General features: G+C 42.7%; 1 protein-coding gene across 2 annotated transcripts in view; it reads right to left on the bottom strand.

Annotated features, from left to right (window-relative positions):
- ADGRE3 (adhesion G protein-coupled receptor E3) overlaps positions 1-16,432 on the bottom strand; it is a 48,081-nt gene extending 31,649 nt beyond the window's left edge. Inside the window, exons 1-5 of one of the 2 annotated variants that reach the window (XM_028088713.2) lie at positions 16,285-16,432; positions 10,414-10,464; positions 8,945-9,064; positions 5,842-5,997; positions 1,697-1,767 (exon numbers count right to left, since the gene is read on the bottom strand). In XM_028088713.2, coding sequence (XP_027944514.1) covers positions 1,697-1,767; positions 5,842-5,997; positions 8,945-9,064; positions 10,414-10,464; positions 16,285-16,309 — 423 coding nt within the window. In that variant the 5' untranslated portion in view covers positions 16,310-16,432. The remainder of the gene's footprint in view (positions 1-1,696; positions 1,768-5,841; positions 5,998-8,944; positions 9,065-10,413; positions 10,465-16,284) is intronic. The other variant, XM_028088715.2, reaches the window with a different exon arrangement.
- Between the last annotated feature and the right edge of the window lie 2,757 nt (positions 16,433-19,189).

Below are 19,189 nucleotides of genomic sequence, written 5' to 3'. Positions count from 1 at the left end.
ACTTGTCACTGTGGTGCTGTGATTTGAACCTCTGTCTACACTTCTAACCTCCACAGAAGAACATGGGGAAGAACATGATATAAACTCATATGGAAGGGTTTAAGGAGGTCATCCAGGGGGATGTGAAACCTGAATTGAGTCTTGAGCAGAGAAGGGTAGAAGGACGCCAGCCAGGTGAGGAACTGGGAACAGAGTTTCAGGCAGAGAGAACAGCATGTACTTGGAGGCCTGGAACTTGGAGGGCAAGATGTGAATTGTCCCTCTGGAGTAGAGCAGGGTGAGGGTGGGGAGTAGGGAGAGGAAGGGATGAGCCCATTCTGCTAGACTTTAGGTTCTTGGAGACATGGGTCATTCTCTCTGTTAACATTCAGAGTCAGTTTACAGACACTAAGTGATTACTACCTAACAGGCACTTTCTTTTTTTTTTTAATTTAATTCAATTTTATTTAAATTCAGTTAATTAACATATAGTGTATTATTAGTTTCAGAGGTAGAATTTAGTGATTCATCAGTTGCATACAACACCCAGTGCTCATTGCATCACATGCCGTCCTTAATGATCATCACCCAGTTACCCCATCCTCCCAGCCCCCACCCCTCCAGCAACCCTCAGTTTGGTTAAGAGTCTCTTATGGTTTATCTCCCTCTCTGATTTTGTCCCATTCTATTTTTCCCTCCCTTCCTCTATGCTCCTCTGTTTTAACAGGCACATTCTTGGTCTGTCTCTTGTAACTGCCTACAATATCCATTCCTCTCCCCCTTCCTTTTACTAATTGAATGAATTCCTTAAAATTTTTCCTGGACCATGTTCCCCATATACAGACCACACTGTCCTAGCTTCCCTTGCAGCTAGTTTTGGCCGTGATACCTTCAATTTCTGGGTGGTTGCTTTAAGACAGATCTCCAAGGAAATTATCACAACTTCATTAGCATATAATCAAGTGAGTAGATGTATCCCTTTTCTCCACTCTCCCGTCTTCACTTTGTGCTCTAGACAAATTGCCCTGGACTCATCTCCCCTCTATCCACTGGTACAAACACCACATTGCAGCAACCCAGTTTTGGTCATGTCATTGAGGACAAGATGCCAGGGGATGGTGGAGCAGCAGTATGGGAAGAATGTGAGTACCCTTAATGGCCTCATGGAGCAGAGTCCTTTCATCAGCCTGGACCATTAACTCAGAAATTAATAAAGATCCATCTTTTTAAAGCTGTTGGGTATTTGGGCCTCTTTGTTGTAGCAGCTCAGCATACCCTAATACAGTTTCACTTAGTCTGTCTTTCTTGGTCTGGATCGATCCTATCTTTAGGGGGCAGTATACACACACACGTGCATGTGCGCACACATGTGTGTGTGCACACACACACACACCCATATGTACATACACACTCTATCTCTACCGTGAGATATATAGCAATATACATATAGTGATAAATGGTGATATATTTATATATTTCAGTTATACATCATATAAATTATACATAACATTGTACTATTGTGTTATAATTAATTTCTATTGTACTATAATTAAAAACCATTATATTAACATATAGTACATACCATAACATATAATATATAATGTATATGACATATCACACATTTATGGTACATAGATGATATACAGTGCATAGTAGACATATAATATATAGTATCCACATCCACCTGCTAATTTTGGGGTTTGTAAACATTTGTTACCTGGCTGGGTTCAGGGACTGGGCTTCTGCTCACATCCTCCATGCCTTTGGTTGTTGCTGAGGAAGTGGTTTCTGTAAAAAACATCAAGGGAAGTTACTGTTGGAACCGAGAGTGAAAGGGTGGAGAGGTAGACAGGAAGGTGAAAAGAGGGGTTGAACTCATGCTCTATTTTTTTATTTAAAAATTTTTTATTTATTAATTTTAAAATTCCAGTATCATTAACATACAGTATTCTATTAGTTTCAGGTGTCCAATATAGTGATTCAACAATTCTGTACATTACTTAGTGCTCATCAGGATAAGTGTACTCCTCATCCTCATCACCTATTCCACACACACCCCCAACTCACCTCCCCTCTGGCAACCACCGGTTTGTTCTCTATAGTTAAGAGTCTGTTTTTTGTTTTTGTTTTTTTAAAGATTTTATGTATTTATTTGACACAGAGAGAGAGGGCACAAGTTGGCAGAGCAGCAGGCAGAGGGAGAAGCAGGCTCACCCTTGAGCAGGGAGCCTGAGGTGGGGCTTGATCCCAGGACCCTGGGATCACGACCTGAGCTGAAGCCAGCCACCTAACCAACTGAGCCACCCAGGCGCCCGAAGAGTCGGGTTTTTGTTTGTCCTTTTTTTTCTTTTGAACTCATATTCTTTTTTTTAACCACTTAAAACATTTTATTTTATTTTTTATTAACATATAATGTATTATTTGTTTCAGGGGTACAGGTCTGTGATTCATCAGTCTTACACAATTGACAGTGCTCACCATAGCACATACCTTCCCCAGTGTCCATCACCCAGCCACCCATCCCTCCCACCCCCCACGACTCCAGCAACCCTCAGTTTGTTTCCTGAGATTAAGAGTCCCTTATGGTTTGTCTCTCTCTCTGGTTTAGTCTTGTTTCAATTTTTCCTCCCTTCCCCTATGATCCTCTGCCTTGTTTCTTAAATTCCACATATCAGTGAGATCATATGATAATTGTCTTTCTCTGACTGACTTATTTTGCTTAGATAATACCCTCTAGCTCCATCCACATAATTGCAAATGGCAAGATTTCATTTTTTGATGGCTACATAATATTCCATTGTATATATATATACCACATCTTCTTTATCCATTCATCTGTTGATGGACATCTAGGCTCTTTCCATAGTTTGGTTATTGTGGACATTGCTGCTATAAACATGGGGTGCAAGTGCCCCTTCAGATCATTACATTTGTACCTTTGGGGTAAATACCCAGTAGTGCAATTGCTGGGTCATAGGGTAGCTCTATTTTCAACTTTTGAGGAACCTCCCTAATGTTTTCCAGAGTGGCTGCACCAGCTTGCACTCCCACCAATAGTGTGAGAGGGTTCCCCTTTCTCTGCATCCTAGCCAACATCTGTCTTTTCCTGACTTGTTAATTTTAGCCATTCTGACTGGTGTGAGGTGGTATCTCATTGAGGTTTTGATTTGTATTTCCCTGATGCTGAGTGATGGTGAGCATTTTTTCATGTGTCTGTTGACCATTGTATGTCTTTGGAGAAATGTCTATTCATGTCTTCTGCCCAAGGAGAGGGAGTCTATATATATATATTTTGGAGAATCAGATGAAATGTGAATCACATTAGCAAACATTTGTAGACACTGTCTTAAGTGCCCTGTATGGTAGTGTTTCATTTATGCCTCAGTTAATCTTTGCAACAGCCCTCTGGGGTATATACCCTGTGAGGTGTATCTGCTGATTTAATGAATTAATTAATTTCTTTTTTTCTTGATGAGCCTGGCTACAGGTTTATTACTTGTTTATCTTTTCAGAGAACCCACTCTTGTTTCATTAACTTTTTTCTATTGCTTTTTTTTTTTTTGGTCTCTGTTTAATTTATTTCTGCTCTGATCTTTATTATTTCCTTCCTTCTACTAACTTTGGGCTTTGTTCTTATTTTTTTTTTCTATTCCTTTAGGTGTAAGGTTTTATTGTTTGAGATTTTTCTTGTCTCTTGAGGTAGGCCTGTATTACTATAAACTTCCTTCTTAGAACTGCTTTTACTATGTCGCAAAGATTTTAGGTCAGAGGCTCCTGTCTGGCTCCGTTGGTAGAGCATGTGATTCTTGATCTCAGGGTCATGATTCAAGCCTCATGTTGGGTGCAGAGATTACATAAAGCCACTATTTGCTTATTGATTTTCAGTCTGGATGATATATCCATTGATGTAAGTGGAGTATTAAAGTGCCCAACTATGGGGTTCCTGGGTGGTTCAGATGGTTAAGCATCTGCCTTCAGCCTGGGTCATGATCCCAGGGTCCTGGTATCGAGCCCCGCATCAGGCTCCCTGCTCAGCAGGGGGCCTGCTTCTTCCCCTCCCTCTGTTTCTCCCCCTGCTCATGTTCTCTCTCTCTCTGTATCTCTGTGTCTCGAATGAATAAATAAAAAAAATCTTAAAAAAAATAAAGTGCCCAACTATTATTGTATTACTGTCAGTTTCTCCCTTTATGTCTGTTAATATCTGCTTTATATATTTAGATGCTCCTCTGTTGGGTGCATAGATATTTGCAATTGTTATATTCTTTTGTTGGATTGATCCCTTTATCATTATGTAATGACAGTCTTTGTTCCAAAGTTTATTTTGTCTCATTTAAGTATCACTACCCTAGATTTTGTTTGCTCGTTTGTTTACATTTGCTTGGATACCTTTGTCCACCCCCTCACTTTCAATCTGTATATGTCTTTAGGTCTGAAGTGAGTCTCTTGTAGGCAGCATATAGATGGATCTTTTTTTTTTTTAATCCATTCAACTACCCTATGTCTTTTGATTGGAGCATTTACATTTAAAGTAATTATTGATAGATATGCCCTATTGATTTTCAAAACCAGACATTATGGGGGCTTGCCTTCCTGGTGCAAGTCCCCAGGTGAGTGAGAGCTTGAACTCCTTGCTGCTCAGGGAGAACCATTGCACTTGTAATGTTCCTCCAGCTTGTTGCCACACTAGGGGTTTTGGTTCCTGATCTGACCATCTCTTTGCTTCTCCTACCCTTCTTTTTTTTTTTTTTTTAAAGATTTTATTTATTTATTTGAGAGAGAGAATGAGAGATAGAGAGCACGAGAGGGAAGAGGGTCAGAGGGAGAGGCAGACTCCCTGCTGAGCAGGGAGCCCGATGTGGGACTCGATCCCAGAACTCCAGGATCATGACCTGAGCCAAAGGCAGTTGCTTAACCAACTGAGCCACCCAGGTGCCCTCTCTTACCCTTCTTGATGTGGCTTTATCTCTATCTTTAGCTGTGGAAGAGATGCTCTGTTAGTCTTCATGTCACTCTCAGAGAGATTTGCTCTATATGTAGTTGCAACCTTGGTGTGTTCAAGGGAGGAGGTGAGCTCAGGATGTTCCTACCACACCATCTTCGCCTTGTGTCTCCCAGTTACATCTCCCATATTTCTTGTGCATAGATTTCCCTAACTATGTGGCTTCCAAGAGAGTGCTCATGCTTATACAAGATGGTGCCTCCCCCTGGACACAGATCCAAGGGTGGGCATATAACTCAAACTGGACTAATTGGTACATTTCCAAAGTATTTACACTTAGGTCCAAAAGAGAGTCAGTTGATCTCTCTTTGGTGGTTTGATCATTAACAATGGTAAAATTTGGACTTGGTGGCCATATTTCCTGTCCTGTGGGCTAAGAAGGCAGAGAAAGCCATTTTGCAATGAAAAAGAAGAAAGGAGTAGACCCAAAGAGCTTCAGAGCCTGGGGTGTCTTGACAGTGTGAAGTCTCCATTTCAGTTCATTCCAGAAGCTCTGCTCTGTTCTTGTTCTTGAGTTCCAAGACACATCCATGCATCCTTATCATAAACTCATCTTTTCTGTTTAAGTTAGCCTGAGTGTGCTTCTCTTTGCAATTCAAAGAATCATATCTCAATCAGCACGTTGTCACCCCCATTTCCAAAGTCCACTTGTCTTATTAACCTCATTATTTCTCTAAACTCCCTTCTTTCCTTTGGTCTCCTCTTTCCATCATTCATTTACCTCCAGAAAATGGAAACATGTACTAGCTTCACCCCCTCCCCACACACAAATATATATATATATATATATATATATATATATTTTCTGGCATTAGACTCAATGAAAAATAAGAAGGGAGACAAGAAGACAAGAATTTCCTTACTTTGACAAGTGTTTTCACTGGAATTCTGGAATTGAGTACCCCCAGAGAGGAGTTTGTATCCAGGATTACAGTGACAGTGGAAACCTCCATCGACATTCTGACATGCAGCATTTGCTCCACAATATATACTAATGGGTGGTTTACATTCATCAATATCTGGAACACAAAAGAGCAATTTGGCCATTAATTTGATGAAGACTTATGGAACTTCTAATATGTGCCAAAGGCTATACCCTTTTCACCCAATCTGTTCTGGCTTTCCAGGACAACTTAGTTAAGGTAGTGGGTTGTCTTTGTTCTTCCCTTTTCTCTTTGACTTTGGTTGGATTCTCTGAGAAGCAGACACTGAGACAAGAATTCATGTTCAAGTACTTTATGTGGGAGGTGATCCCAGAAAACACTGGAAGGGAAGTGGTGAAATGAGACAGGGAAGGCCAAGCAGAAAGTAAAGAGGGAAGTTTCCATTGTGGGCAACTCCCACAATTCCATCGTGTCCTCAATTCCTCTGGAACCCTCTGGGAGGCAGTGTAGAGCACACGCTGCAGAGTGACTCTGAGGGGTGAGGGGGCTGGGGTATTTATCTGCCAAATCTTTTTTTCTTTTAAGTTTTTATTTAAATTGTAGTTGGTTAACACATAGTGTAATATTGGTTTTGGGAATAGTATTTAGTGATTCATCAGTTGCATACAACACCCAGTGCTCATTACAACAAATGTCCTCCTCAATCCCCATCACCCATCTAGCCCATCCCCCACCCACCCCCCTCCAGCAACCCTCAATTTGTTCTCTGTAGTTAAGAGTCTCTTATGGTGTGCCTCCCTCTCTCTTTTTCCCCCCTTCCCCTATGCTCCTCAGTTTTGTTTCTTAAATTCCACATGAGTGAAATCATATGGTATTTGTTTTTTTCTGACTGACTTATTTTGCTTAGCATAATATATTCTAGCTCCATCCATGTCATTGCAAATGGCAAGATTTCATTCTTTTTGATGGCTGAGTAATATTCCATTGCATATATATCCATTCACAGTTGATGGACGTTTGGGCTCTTTCCATAATTTGGCCATTATTGACAATGCTTCTATCTGCCAAATCTTATCATTCATTGGCAGAGAAACGCTTGCAGGGATAGTTAACTCTCCAGTACTTCCACCTGTCCTGAGCATGAACTGAGTGGTCTCCAGTAGCCAGAGAGAGCCTTAGACTTGGTGTGCAAAAGAATGTCAAGTGCTGAGAGCATATAAGTGGGAAACTGACTATGTCTGTTGTCATGAACTGTATGTATGTCCCCTCAATTCAACGTGTTGAAACCCTAACTTCTAGTGTGGCTGTATTTAGAAATGGGGCCTCTAAGGATGTAACCGAGGTTAAATGAGGTCATAAGAATGGGACCTTGATCTGTTAGGATTAGTGTCTGTAGAAGAGACAAGAGAGCTTCTCCACCTGCCTGACCACTCTGTGCACAGAGTGAGGAAAGACCATGTGAAGATACAGCAAGAAGACAGGCATCTTCAAGTCAGGAAGAGAGGCCTCCTGAGAAAGTGGAACTGCCAGAACCTTGACCATGGGCTTCCTAGCTTCCAGAACTGTGGAGAAAATAAATTTCTGTTGTTTAAGCCACCCGGTCTGTGGTGTTTTGTCATAGCAGCCTAAGCAGAGTAATACACCTGCTAGATTAACTGAGTTAGAATGTCTTGATTAAGTCAATGTGTCTCCAGTCCTGAGCCCCTTTACAAATGTCAGGTGGGTAGTGAAGATGTGTGACTTCCCAATCTGGTATGGCAAATATGAAGTTGGGAATTTTCAGATTGTGATATAATAGAGCAGATGCTCTCGGTTGCCCACTCAACAACCATTCTATTTGGAGGAGGCCGTCTTGTTCCCACCTCCCAGGCACTCCCCCCTCCAGCCTCCTTCCAGCTTTCACGTTGCACCCCTAGCCAATGAAAAGTAAGGATGTTCTTCCTGGGCATCTGCAAGAAACCTAAGCCTGAGACAGAAGTCACTACAAAGGGATGAGACTCAGACTGGTGTTGGAAGTTTTGTCTGCAACCCTGTAAGCTTGAAGACAGTTGATTCTGTGATCGCTGGGATATTCACTGATCACCTGGAGAAGAGGATGGAACGAAATGTCCCCCCCACCGAGGCAGGATTGAACCCACTCTTTAGAGCCAAAGAGATGTGAGATGATGCATTCATGGAGAGAGACATTAGCTATGTGGACCAGTTTGAAGAAAGCATGTGAGAGAAAGTGCTCCGAACAAACAAATTAACAAGTATGAAACTAGGAAGTACAGAAAGCTCAACAAAGGGGGAAATGAAGGTAAGAGGAAGCAGAGGTGAGCAGTGAACTTTGAGATAAAGTTAAAATCATGGGGAGTGTGGCAGGGGAGATGGGGTGGGGGTGAAATTACAGTATTTTAAAGATCTCATCTCTTTACTGGGGGAGGGGAAGTGAGGGTGAAATGAAGCATCTTTTTAAAAAAAATGCCAGTATAATTAACATACTGTGTTATATTATTTCCAGGTGGGTAATATGGTGATTCAACAATTCTATATGTTACTCAGTGCTCATCACAGTGAGGGTACTCTCATCCCCTTCACATGAAATGATGGGGAAAACAGTACATCTTGGGAGGGGAAATAAATGATGAGTTTAAAAAAATAATAGTGGAGAAAGACATGTCTGATTATGAAGTTAAGAGAAGGTAGCCATGAATGGGGTGGAAAAGTATATTAGGACTTCCAAATAAATAAAGGGAAATGATGGGACGGTTGGGTCGCTCAGTCAGTTAAGCATTGTACTCTTGGTTTCAGCTCAGATCATGATCTCAGGGTTGTGAGATCGAGCCTCTGCTGGGCACGGAGCTTGCTTGGGATTCTCTCTCTCCCTCTGCCCCTACCTCCACCCTCCACTCATGCTTGCTCTCTCTTAAAAAAAAAATAAAGGGGAAATGCTGATTTCATGAAAGCATTAATTTCTTGATGAGGGTGGAGTTGGTAGATTTTTTTTAGCAGTGCACATTTTTGGCAGTTGTCTCCCCATGATCCCTATGCTGTCCCCCTTCCGCTCCTACCTCTGGGTGGTTCAAAAATTATCCCTTACCTTCACACGTAGCCAAGGGAAATGTGAATAATTCCTTCCCATACACAGAAGTGTATCCATGTTTGCATGTACAGTAAGTGCCATTGACACAGTCAGCATTCGGGGGGCACTTACAGGGAGCTGCAGGGAGAAGGAGGAACAGATCAAACATCTGCTGGGGTTAAGAGATGTCCTGTTATCATTTGCTTTTGCCTCTGACCAGGACCTCTTGAGGAACAGGAAGCCTACACCCTTTTTCTCTTGTGAGATCTCAGTACATTAAAAAATGAGAGATACCAAACCCAAGTTACAGAAAAAAGAGATTTGTTTTCATGATAAAGACCGAGGTTGGCAGTTAAATTAATTTTAACACAAAAACTTCAATGTGATAAAATTGTGCTATTCTCAAGATCATTGCAGAATTTATGAAAGGGGGAATGAATTGGTTAAGGCCCTGGGTTCGATTCTGACTCTGCCACTTACCAGCCATGTGTCTTTGCACAAATGTCTTAATCTCTCTGTGCCTTAATACCCTCATATGTAAACTGGGTTATCGTGAAGAGTGAGTGAATTAATACATATAAGTGTGTTGGGCAGTGCCTGGCACATAATAAGTATCAGCTAGGATTATAAAAATTTGAATTCGTAGGGGTCCACAGGAAGTATATTCTGATATGGGTACACATTATCTTTGTAACCCTATGTATAACTTCATTTGGACAGAGAGACACTAAAGATCTTAATTCGAGCCCTCTTGGGAGTGAACAGAGCTGAGGAAGGATCTCGAGCTTTGGGTCTAGTGGAGAAATCTGGGAACTTCAGTGTTCATAGGTAGTGGGGGCTGGGAACCTGATGTGGGCCACATTGGGCAATCTGGCTACTCAGAAGTTGTCCCCTGAAGGTTGGCTGGAAAGACAGAATCTCAGGCCTCACACTAGACCTGCTGAATCAGAATCTAGTGAGATCTTCGAGGGATTAAAGTTAGCCTGAAATCATCATCATCTTCTTCTTCTTCTTCTTCTTTTTTTTTTTTTGGTGCCTCACTTATGATCAGAATGGAATGGTTACCGTCATGCTCTGTCTCTCCCCACTGGACTGCTCACTTCGTGAGGCTGTGTATTTTAGCCACTGTTCTATTCCTACATTGGGCACATTGTGGTTACTGAAAACAAACAAACAGACAAAGGACAGTAAAATAAAAAGATACATTAAGGGGCGCCTGGCTGACTCAGTTGGAAGAGCATGTGACTCTTAATCTAGGGGTTGTAAGTTCAAGACTACTTAAGTAAATGAAACTTTAAAAAGATACATTAAAAATTGATGAAATGATGAATTAAAAAGAATGACAGGAGCAAGCATCCCTGAGTTCTGCTCCCAGAACAAGCACCTTTGCTCTAGTCCCTTGGAGGATGTGAGTGGTCCCAGGTGTGCCCTTGGTTTACACCCTTCCTGGTCTCTGGCTGTGGAGAAGTCAGGTATTGAGCACTTACCTATGCTCCTTTGATCCATGACTTCTGATAAACTCAGCAGAAAACAGAGCCCTGGAACAGGGAAGCAGAAGGGAGACACATGAATTGAATGAGGAAAGATCAGGAAAGTCTCCAAGGACTGTGTATCAGTTATCCACGGCTGCATAAAGACCATCACAAAATGTAATGGCTTAAAACAGCAACGACCATTTTCTTATCTCTCATGGTTTCTGTGCTTTGGGAATCTGGAAAAGGCTCAGCTGGGTGATTCTGGTTTGGGGTTCCTTATACAGTCGCAGTTAGGCAGTGTTTGGGACTAGAGCACCTGGGAACTGGCTCTGTGCTGCTCTCCCTTCATGTAGCCTCAGACTTGGGGATTTTGGCCTTCCTGCCAACATGGCGACCTCAGGCATGCAGGCTCCATGGTGGTTCAGAGCTCTAAGTAGGGGTGCCCCAGCCAAAAAGTCCACGTCTCCTGTTAAGACCCAGCCTTGGAAACCATGCAACTCCATTTCCACCACGTTCTCTTGGTTACAAGATTCAAGTGGATAGGAATCAGTCTTCCTTTTGAGGGAGAACTGGCAAGATTCTAGAAACGCTTCTTGGAAGGGAAGTATTTTTTTTGTTTTCTTGGGAAATGCAGGCTGCCTCTACCGTGGTTGATAAAGAGCTCTTTTCTCTTCCCTAAACTTTCCCAACTGCTGGTGGGGTCAGCAGCCATGTTCCTGCTTCTGCAAAGACCTGAGGCTACTGGAGGGATGGGTGGCTTCTCTTTCCCTTTCCTGAGAAATCTGACAACACACTGATTGCTAGTTTTCTCCTCACCTTCTTTTCATTCCCTTATTACCTACTAATGTCTAGAATTATTTGCCATTTGCAAGGACAGTATTAACAGCTGGTATGGTGCAGGAATTGGCCAATCAGAGTGGACAATGGAGACCCTTCTCTGTTGTAGCAAATATTATTTTAGCTGCTGAATTGTGCGGAGGCGGATGGCGTCTCAGGGCAGGGTCTGGGCTGGCAGGAGTGTGGTGGGAGCTGGTTTTGGGCAATGATTATTTACAAATGGTGTGGGACTATTTCAATACGAAAAACCAACCAGTGGCTCTTCTAGTGTGCACTGGTTGAAGTTGAAATTTAGCTCTGGTGACCAGTCACCTTATTTGCAATTTTGGTTACCCCTTGAGAAAGTGGATCCTGCAGATAAATGGATAAAGAAAATGTGGTGTATATATACACAATGGAGTATTATTTGGCCTTAAAAAATAAGGAAATCCTGTAATTTGTAGCAACATCTATGAAACTAGAGGACATTATTATGAGTGAAATAAGTCAGCACAGAAGGACAAATACTGCATAATTCCCCTTACAGGAAATATCTAAAGTAGTCAAACTCATGGAAGCAGAGAATAGATTGATGGTTAGCGAGGGCTAGGGAGAGGGGGAAATGGGAAATTGCTTTTCAGTGGGTATAAAGTTTTTGTTATATAAGGTGAGTAAGTTCTAGAGATCTGCCATAAAACCTAGTACCTATAGTTAACAATACGGTGTTGTTGTCAAGATATGTTAAAAGAATAGATCTCATGTTATGTGTTCTTACCAAACACACACACACACGCACGCAGAGGGAAATTTTTGGAGGTGATGGATATGCTTGGCACCTTCATTGTGGTGATGATGGTATTATGGATGTATGGTGTATGCATATATATAAAAACTCAGCAAGATGTATGCATTAAATGTATGCGATTTTTTTGTGCCTAGATTATACCTCAATATGGCTAAATTAAAAAAAGAAAGTGGGTCCTGATAATAGAAGGGTCTCTGTTTATCAAGTGGGGTGATAGGTGTAGGTCAGGATGGACTAGTTAGGTGGGACTGGGGTAACTTCGATCTTGTGCATGAAGGACTGGGATCAGGTGATTAAGAGACAGTCTGAGGCTGAGAGTCTGGACAAGATGGTGTGTGTGTGTGTGTCTTTCCTGGGGAAGCCCAGGAGATGTGGCAGCTGGCCACTCTGAAGCAAGACTTGGAGGAGATGGGAATTTTGGGAGTAAAATGCAGCATGCCCTATGATGCAACCACTCCTCTATCCTGCCCATAAACACACCAGTGAAACCTTCCTTGGAGAGAGATACTATGTCTTGGAGAGAGGATTTCCTTGGTGGGGAGCTGGGCAAAATACAAAGGCCAGCCTCTACAACATCTAAGGGGAAAAGAACCCTTACAATATGCTAAGCATTATTCTAAGCACCAGGCACATGAACTTAATTCAGCTTTGCAACGACTTTAGGAGATGAGTGCTATTAGCATGATCCCAGTTGTGAACTTTAAGAAACAGAGGCTCAGGGCGCCTGGGTGGCTCAGTCATTAAGCGTCTGCCTTCTGCTCAGGTCATGATCCTAGGGTCCTGGGATCGAGCCCCACATCGGGCTCTCTGCTCCGCGGGAAGTCTGCTTCTCCCTCTCACACTCCTCTGCTTGTGTTCCCTCTCTCACTGTGTCTCTGTCAAATAAATAAATAAAATCTTAAAAAAAAAAAAAAAAGGAAACAGAGGCACCGAGGGTCTAAGGTACTTGCTCCATTTCCCAGAGCTAGTCAGTGGCAGAGCTGAGAATAAACTCAGGTGCTGGGTTCCTGCTGATAACCTACCACCCCGCACAACCTCTCTTGCAGAAATCCCACACAAGCTGCATGCATAAGAGCTGCCGCTGAGATTGGCAAGCTTCCAGTGACAGTGACCTGAGGAAAGGGTGCCTTTTCTTCCAGTAGATGTTGCTCCCCAGATGTGACAGTCCAGTAGGAGGTGCGATATGTTACTTGGTTATTTGGGGGCATTCTAGACTGATCACAGGATTTGGAAGACAAAACCCTATGGGCTAGCAGTGACCCTTTAAGAGTGGGAGGGAGGGCAGTACTAACTCTTTTTGGATTTCCCTGTATGAGTTTCTGATTGTTAACAAATTACCGTGAATTTAGTGGCTTAAAAACAACAGAAATGTACTCCTGTTGTAGTTCTGTAAGCCAGACATCCAAAGTTAGTCTCACTGGGCTGACATTAAAGTGTTGGCGGAACTGCTTCCTTTTGGACACTCTAGGGGAGAATCCATTTCTTTCCACTGCCAGTGGTCAGAGGTGACCCACATTCCGTGCTCACAGTCTCCTCTCCCATCCTCAGAGCCAGCAGCACCTTCCTTCCTTCCTTCCTGGCATCCTGCCTCCCTCTTATAAGGACCCTCATGATTATAATGGGCCTGCCTGTATAATCCAGGATAATCTCCCCATCCCAAGATCCTTAGCTTAATCCATATCTGTAAAGTCCCTTTGACCACGTGATGTTGCTCACAACATGTCACCCCCAAATATGCCGCTTTAGCGTGTTGGTTATTTGGAGTGGAAGGCACCTGAGAAACAGCACATGCAGGACACGCTTTCTGACCTACTTTTTCTTACTTAAAATCAGGCCATAAAATTTCCCCTGAGAAAGACGCCCTCCATGTGCCAGGAAGAAAAGAGTGTCCTTATCACCAGAGACTGGGAATGAACACTGAAATGGATCTGTACAAACACACTCAGTGAAATAGTCTTTGTCTTCCTCCAGCTTTCCCTCCCACAGACCTCCTAGTCACTTTCTCGCAATTCACCATTCCTAGCCCAAACCCCTTCGCCTTGTCATTTCACAAATTCATATCTTTGTCGAAAAGGCACAAAAACTTTGTGCTCTGGTCATTTCCCTGGGTCTTCATTCTCTTGTGAAGTCTCTCATGTACGTGTTTCAATTTAATAAAACTTGTATGCTTCTCTCCTACTAATTTGTCTTATGTCAGCTTAATTCTTACTTTCAGCCAGAGACCCTAAGAGGGTGGTGGTGAAGTTTTTCCTCCCCTATGCATTTATGGTAACATATTCACAGGTTCCAGGTGATGGGGATATTGACATCTTTGGGCAGCTGTTATTCATCCTTCTGTGCTCCCATCTTTCATCAAAGAAGGTGCCAGTTGTTATCAGTTTTACAACTGCATTCATGGAGCATTTTGAATATTTTTGTTTGTCCAATGAATATGTTCTCAGCTGAGCTGTGAACTGCTTAATGGCAGGGCCCTGGCATATTTCTGAATGAATTTAAATTTCCCTACGGATACTTTTGTGTAATAATTAATTTGTAGAAGCTGCACTAGCACTACACCTGCCCGAATGATGACTATAGCTCACAGAGCCAGTTAGTAACACATACAAGGTTAAAAAGCATTTCCTAGTTCCTAAAGCTCAGGCAGTCTGGGCACCATGATGTTTCCTCAAGGCTAGTCTTCAGGATCTCCTTCCAGTCCAGCCAGTAACCCTGTGCTCAGTAATATGTGCATGCATCTTAAGTTAGGGTTTCCCCAGAGTCATGAGCATGCCTGAATCCCAGACTGCTAAGAAACTTTAGAAATCATCCACTGACTCTTTTTGTCCATGAGGAAACAGGTGCCTGGAGGTCAAGTGGCTTGGACACTATTTGTGCAAATTGTTTAACTTGTTTCCTTATATGAAACATGGTGACAGCATTGCCTACCACCTGGGGTTGGGCGTGAGGACATAAACAAGGGCATGCGTGAAGCACAATGTCTGGCAGGAATCACTCCATAAATGCTAGCTGTCTCTGTTACCATTTTATTTGCACTAGAGTCCTATTCTTATTCTTGGCCAGATGCTCATTCTGTTACACTGTCTGTTGCATCCAGTGATATGGGCAGAGAGTTCACAGGTAAATGAATTCACAAATAATCCATTCTAGAAGTGTCCAGGACTCTGCCTCTAGTTGCCAAAAAGCAGGAAACATCTTGTTTGAGCTTCTCTTTTTTTACATTTTGTTTAAGCTTTATTGATATATATGGATATAAATATTTATATATAGATGTATAAATATATATATATTGAGATATATTAAAAATTGCACACTCTCTCACTTAAATTTGATTCCATAGATATATATCAGACACCTCTTATATATAAGATATGGAGGGTGCTGCAAAGGCGAGGGCACAAGGCATTTGCCTTCAAGAAGCTTATATTATTTTGATAGACTTTATGATCTACTATCTGCCTCTGCAACTAAACAGCTGTGAGAATTTAAACAAGTCCTACAATCTCTCCTCGATGCTATTTTGCATCTGTAATGTGAAGGTGTTGTACAATAATGAAGGTAAAACAATTTCAAGCTAAAATATGTGCTCAGTAAATGTAAGGTTGATATTGTGGCGATTGATATTGTTACTTGATCTGGAACCAGAAGGATGGATGGGACTTCAGAATTGGGGAACCATCTGCACAGAGGTGGCGATTGAAGCCACGGGATCAAGAGTTTCCTCTAGGACAGGGAGCAGGAAAAAGAGAAGATCAGAGTAGAATCCTGTGGGAGGAACATTATGGCAAAGATCTGGAGCCAGGCGGCTTGGGTTTGAATCTTGACTCTGCCATTTACAAGCTGTGTGACCTTAAGCAGGTACTACAATCACTCTGTGCCCAAGTTTTCTCATCCCTAAGATGGGGATAATATTAATATTCTTGGTACAGGACAGAGAAAAAGGAGGGGAAAGGAAAGAATGGCAAGAGAGGCAGAGAAAAAGTCGGCACAGAATTATCAAGAAGAGGATGTTAATTAGAAAACAAAATCTTTGAAAATGAAGATGAACAACTCCTTGGATTGGAGCCATCAGGAAAATTTTAGGGATATTTGACAGCACAGTTTGAACAGGGTGGTGAGGAAGGAAACCACAATCCAAGGGGAAAGAGAGAATGTTTAAAGCAGAGCAGAAGAAAGAGGAGAAGGAAAAGACAGCTAATTGTTGAACTGAGTAGCTCCTGATAGTGGGTAGGTTAGGGTACAGTCATTCCCAAGGTTACACATACCTGGAAGGAGTGATGGCCCTCGCATTCCTGCACGCAGGTAACCGTTGCCGCTCGGCTCTTGAAGCTCCTTATTGCTTTTTGCTGACCACTTTTCCTATCTCAAGGAAATCTTATGAGAATTGATACACATAGGTTAGCTGACTAAGGAAATTTCTATCAGAAAAGGGAACTCGTTCTTGTCTTTCACCATCAGAGTCATGGTTCTGCTTTTTTTTGCTTTTTTATTTGTTCCTTTTCTTTGTTTTCTGCACTTGTTTTCATATGCTTCTTTGGTAGTAGGTTTTCGTAGCTACTGTTGATTGCCTTTGGGGTGACAGAATCGGTCGACCTTAGGAAAGGAATGCCTTTTAGTTACAGAGCATTGTCTGAGGAGTGGTTAGTGACTTTGGGGTCAAAATAAAGCTTAAATAACCCTGTGGTTTTGAGCTGGGTAAGCCAGAATTTAGGGTATCTCTGTTGGTATCTAAAGTTACTGGAGGAGTCATTTTTCACAAATGTTGGCATTTTTACCGCCTTAACAGATGACACTCAACAGATCTAGCTAGAGACTCAAAGTAGACCCAGTAGAGGGTGATAAAACTATTTGGTTATTTGGGGAAATCCAAACTAATTGCAGGATTTGGGAGAAAATCTAAGTCCTTCCCTCTTTCAACAAATTATTTATTAAGACAAATATTATTTAGTGACAGGATCTGTGTTACAGCACAGCAGTGAACAAAGTTAACATAATCTTTTCTATATAGAACTACAGAGAAAGGGAACTTGGAGGAAAAGCATGTTTTTGGGGACAGATGGCATTAAGTTTTGGATAATTTGATTTTGAGGTACTGTGATTTCAACATTCCTTACATGTATAGTCTCATTCACAAAAGAGAGGGCTTTCCCCCAGTCACTAGATGGTAATTGTAGCCATAGTACTAGATGAAATCATGTAGGGAGAGGTAGTAGAGAGAGGAGAGGGCCTTGGGTAAGTAATTTTAAAATCAGGGAGTGGAGGAGCAGAAAGTGGAGGAGACAGGCCAAGAGTGGCTAGACAGATGGGGGGAAATGAGCAGAGTATGTTGTCATGGAGGGAAAGGAAAGAGACCAGATTGAATTAAGACTGAAAGATATTCATGGGACAGAGCAGTAGAGAGGTTGTATTCTTATCAAGAGAAGTTCCAGTGGTGAGAATGATGGTGGTGATGATGATAAAGATGATGACGATGAAGGTGGTGGAGATGGTGGTGGTGATGGTAATAATGATGGTGGTGTTGAAGATGGTAGAGGTGGTTGTGCAGGTGATCGTAGTGGTGGGGACAGTTGTGCTGGTGGTGCTGGTGGTGAGGATGAAGGCAGTGATGGTAGTGGTGATGGTGATGGTAGTAAGAATGGTGGAGGTGATGATGATGGTGGTGATGGTGGTAGTGATAATGATGATGATAGTCGTGGAGGTCAGAATGGAGGTGATTGAGGGAAAGTGGGAGGTGAAGAAGGGGAGATAGCAAGTATAGTCAACTCCAGAGACACTTGGAGGCAAGTATGTGAGCAAGGAAACAGAACAGACAGATTTCCTTGGGTGGTTGGGGCATGCGGGAATTTGCTGCCTCTTGGGGTTATCACAACCACAAGTCCTGCATAATAAGTTTGTTGGGCTCTCAACATCCCACCATCCCCTGTGGCCCAGCAGCCATGCAGTGGGGCTTCCTGTTCTTTCTCCCTAGTGGTCCTCTGGGAGTGTGGTGATAGTCGGGGGAAGAGCTGATCAAGAAAGACAGGTGGTGCCACCTAATGGCCAAGCCTATGCTATTACAGAGTGTTGGTTCTAGAGCCAGACCACCTGGGTTCAAATCTTAGCTCCGCCACGTATTAGCTGGGTGACTTTGGGAAAGTCACTCAACATCTGTCCCCCAGGCATCTCTGATCTGAGATAACTTTGATAGTCCCCTAGCTGGTTGTCCTTCTACCCCATTCTTCACCCTGCAGCTGGGAGAGCTTTCTGAAGTATGAATCTGAGCCCATCACACCCCTGCCTCACAGCCCCATGGATACTTTGCAAGATAAATGTGCTTAGTAGGGTCAAAAAGCCCATCAGATCTGGCCCCAGTCTGCCTCTCCAGACTCATCTCTCACTCTTCTCTCTTAGGCTGCCCACCTGCCCTGCTGGCTCTCTATTATCCTCACACCACTTCATAAAGCGCATTAAGTATAAACCAGAGTGTCCCTAGCCGTTTACCTGATACAAAATGAGATTATAATTCCTTTTTGTAACAACATTACAGCATAAAACTCCAGGGGATTTTTGCTGAAAATCGGACCCTCTGAAAATGTCTTCTCAGTTATTTTTGAGAGTCTCCTGCAGGTTCAGCTCACAGATCTCCTTTACATCCGTCCATCCCTCCCTCCCTCCCTCCGTTCATCCCTTCATCCCTCCCTCCATCCATCCCTCGATCGATCCATCCATCCGTCCACCCGTCCATCTATCCATCCCTCACTCCATCCATCCATCCATCCATCCATCCATCCATCCATCCATCCATCCGTCCACCCGTCCATCTATCCATCCCTCACTCCATCCATCCATCTATCCATCCCTCCCTCCATCCATCCCTCACTCCATCCATCCATCCATCCATCCATCCATACCTCCTAGATTTTTCACCTCACTGACAGACGGCTGTCTTTGCTACTGTGGACTTCAATGAACAGTCTGTTCATTGTCTTATGCTGATTCCTACCCCTGACATCCTAGCCCTAGACTCAGGTTGGAAATGCTGTTCTCTCTGCTTCCTCCTGGCACATCTCAGCCAGGCTGTGATGTTTAATAAAGCTTTACTGAGGTCAAAGGTAATGTGATCCTGTTAAATCTAAGTCAGATCCTGTTCCTCCTCTGCTGAGAGCCCTCATGACTCCCACTTCACTTATT

The sequence above is a fragment of the Eumetopias jubatus genome, unplaced genomic scaffold, assembly GCF_037043125.1.
Source record: "Eumetopias jubatus isolate StellerSeaLion01/CBP00866 unplaced genomic scaffold, mEumJub1_p1.0 scaffold_1, whole genome shotgun sequence".
Taxonomy (NCBI): Eukaryota; Metazoa; Chordata; class Mammalia; order Carnivora; family Otariidae; genus Eumetopias; species Eumetopias jubatus.
The sequence above is the reverse complement of the archived record's forward strand: the minus strand, read 5'-3'. Positions and strand labels throughout refer to the sequence as shown.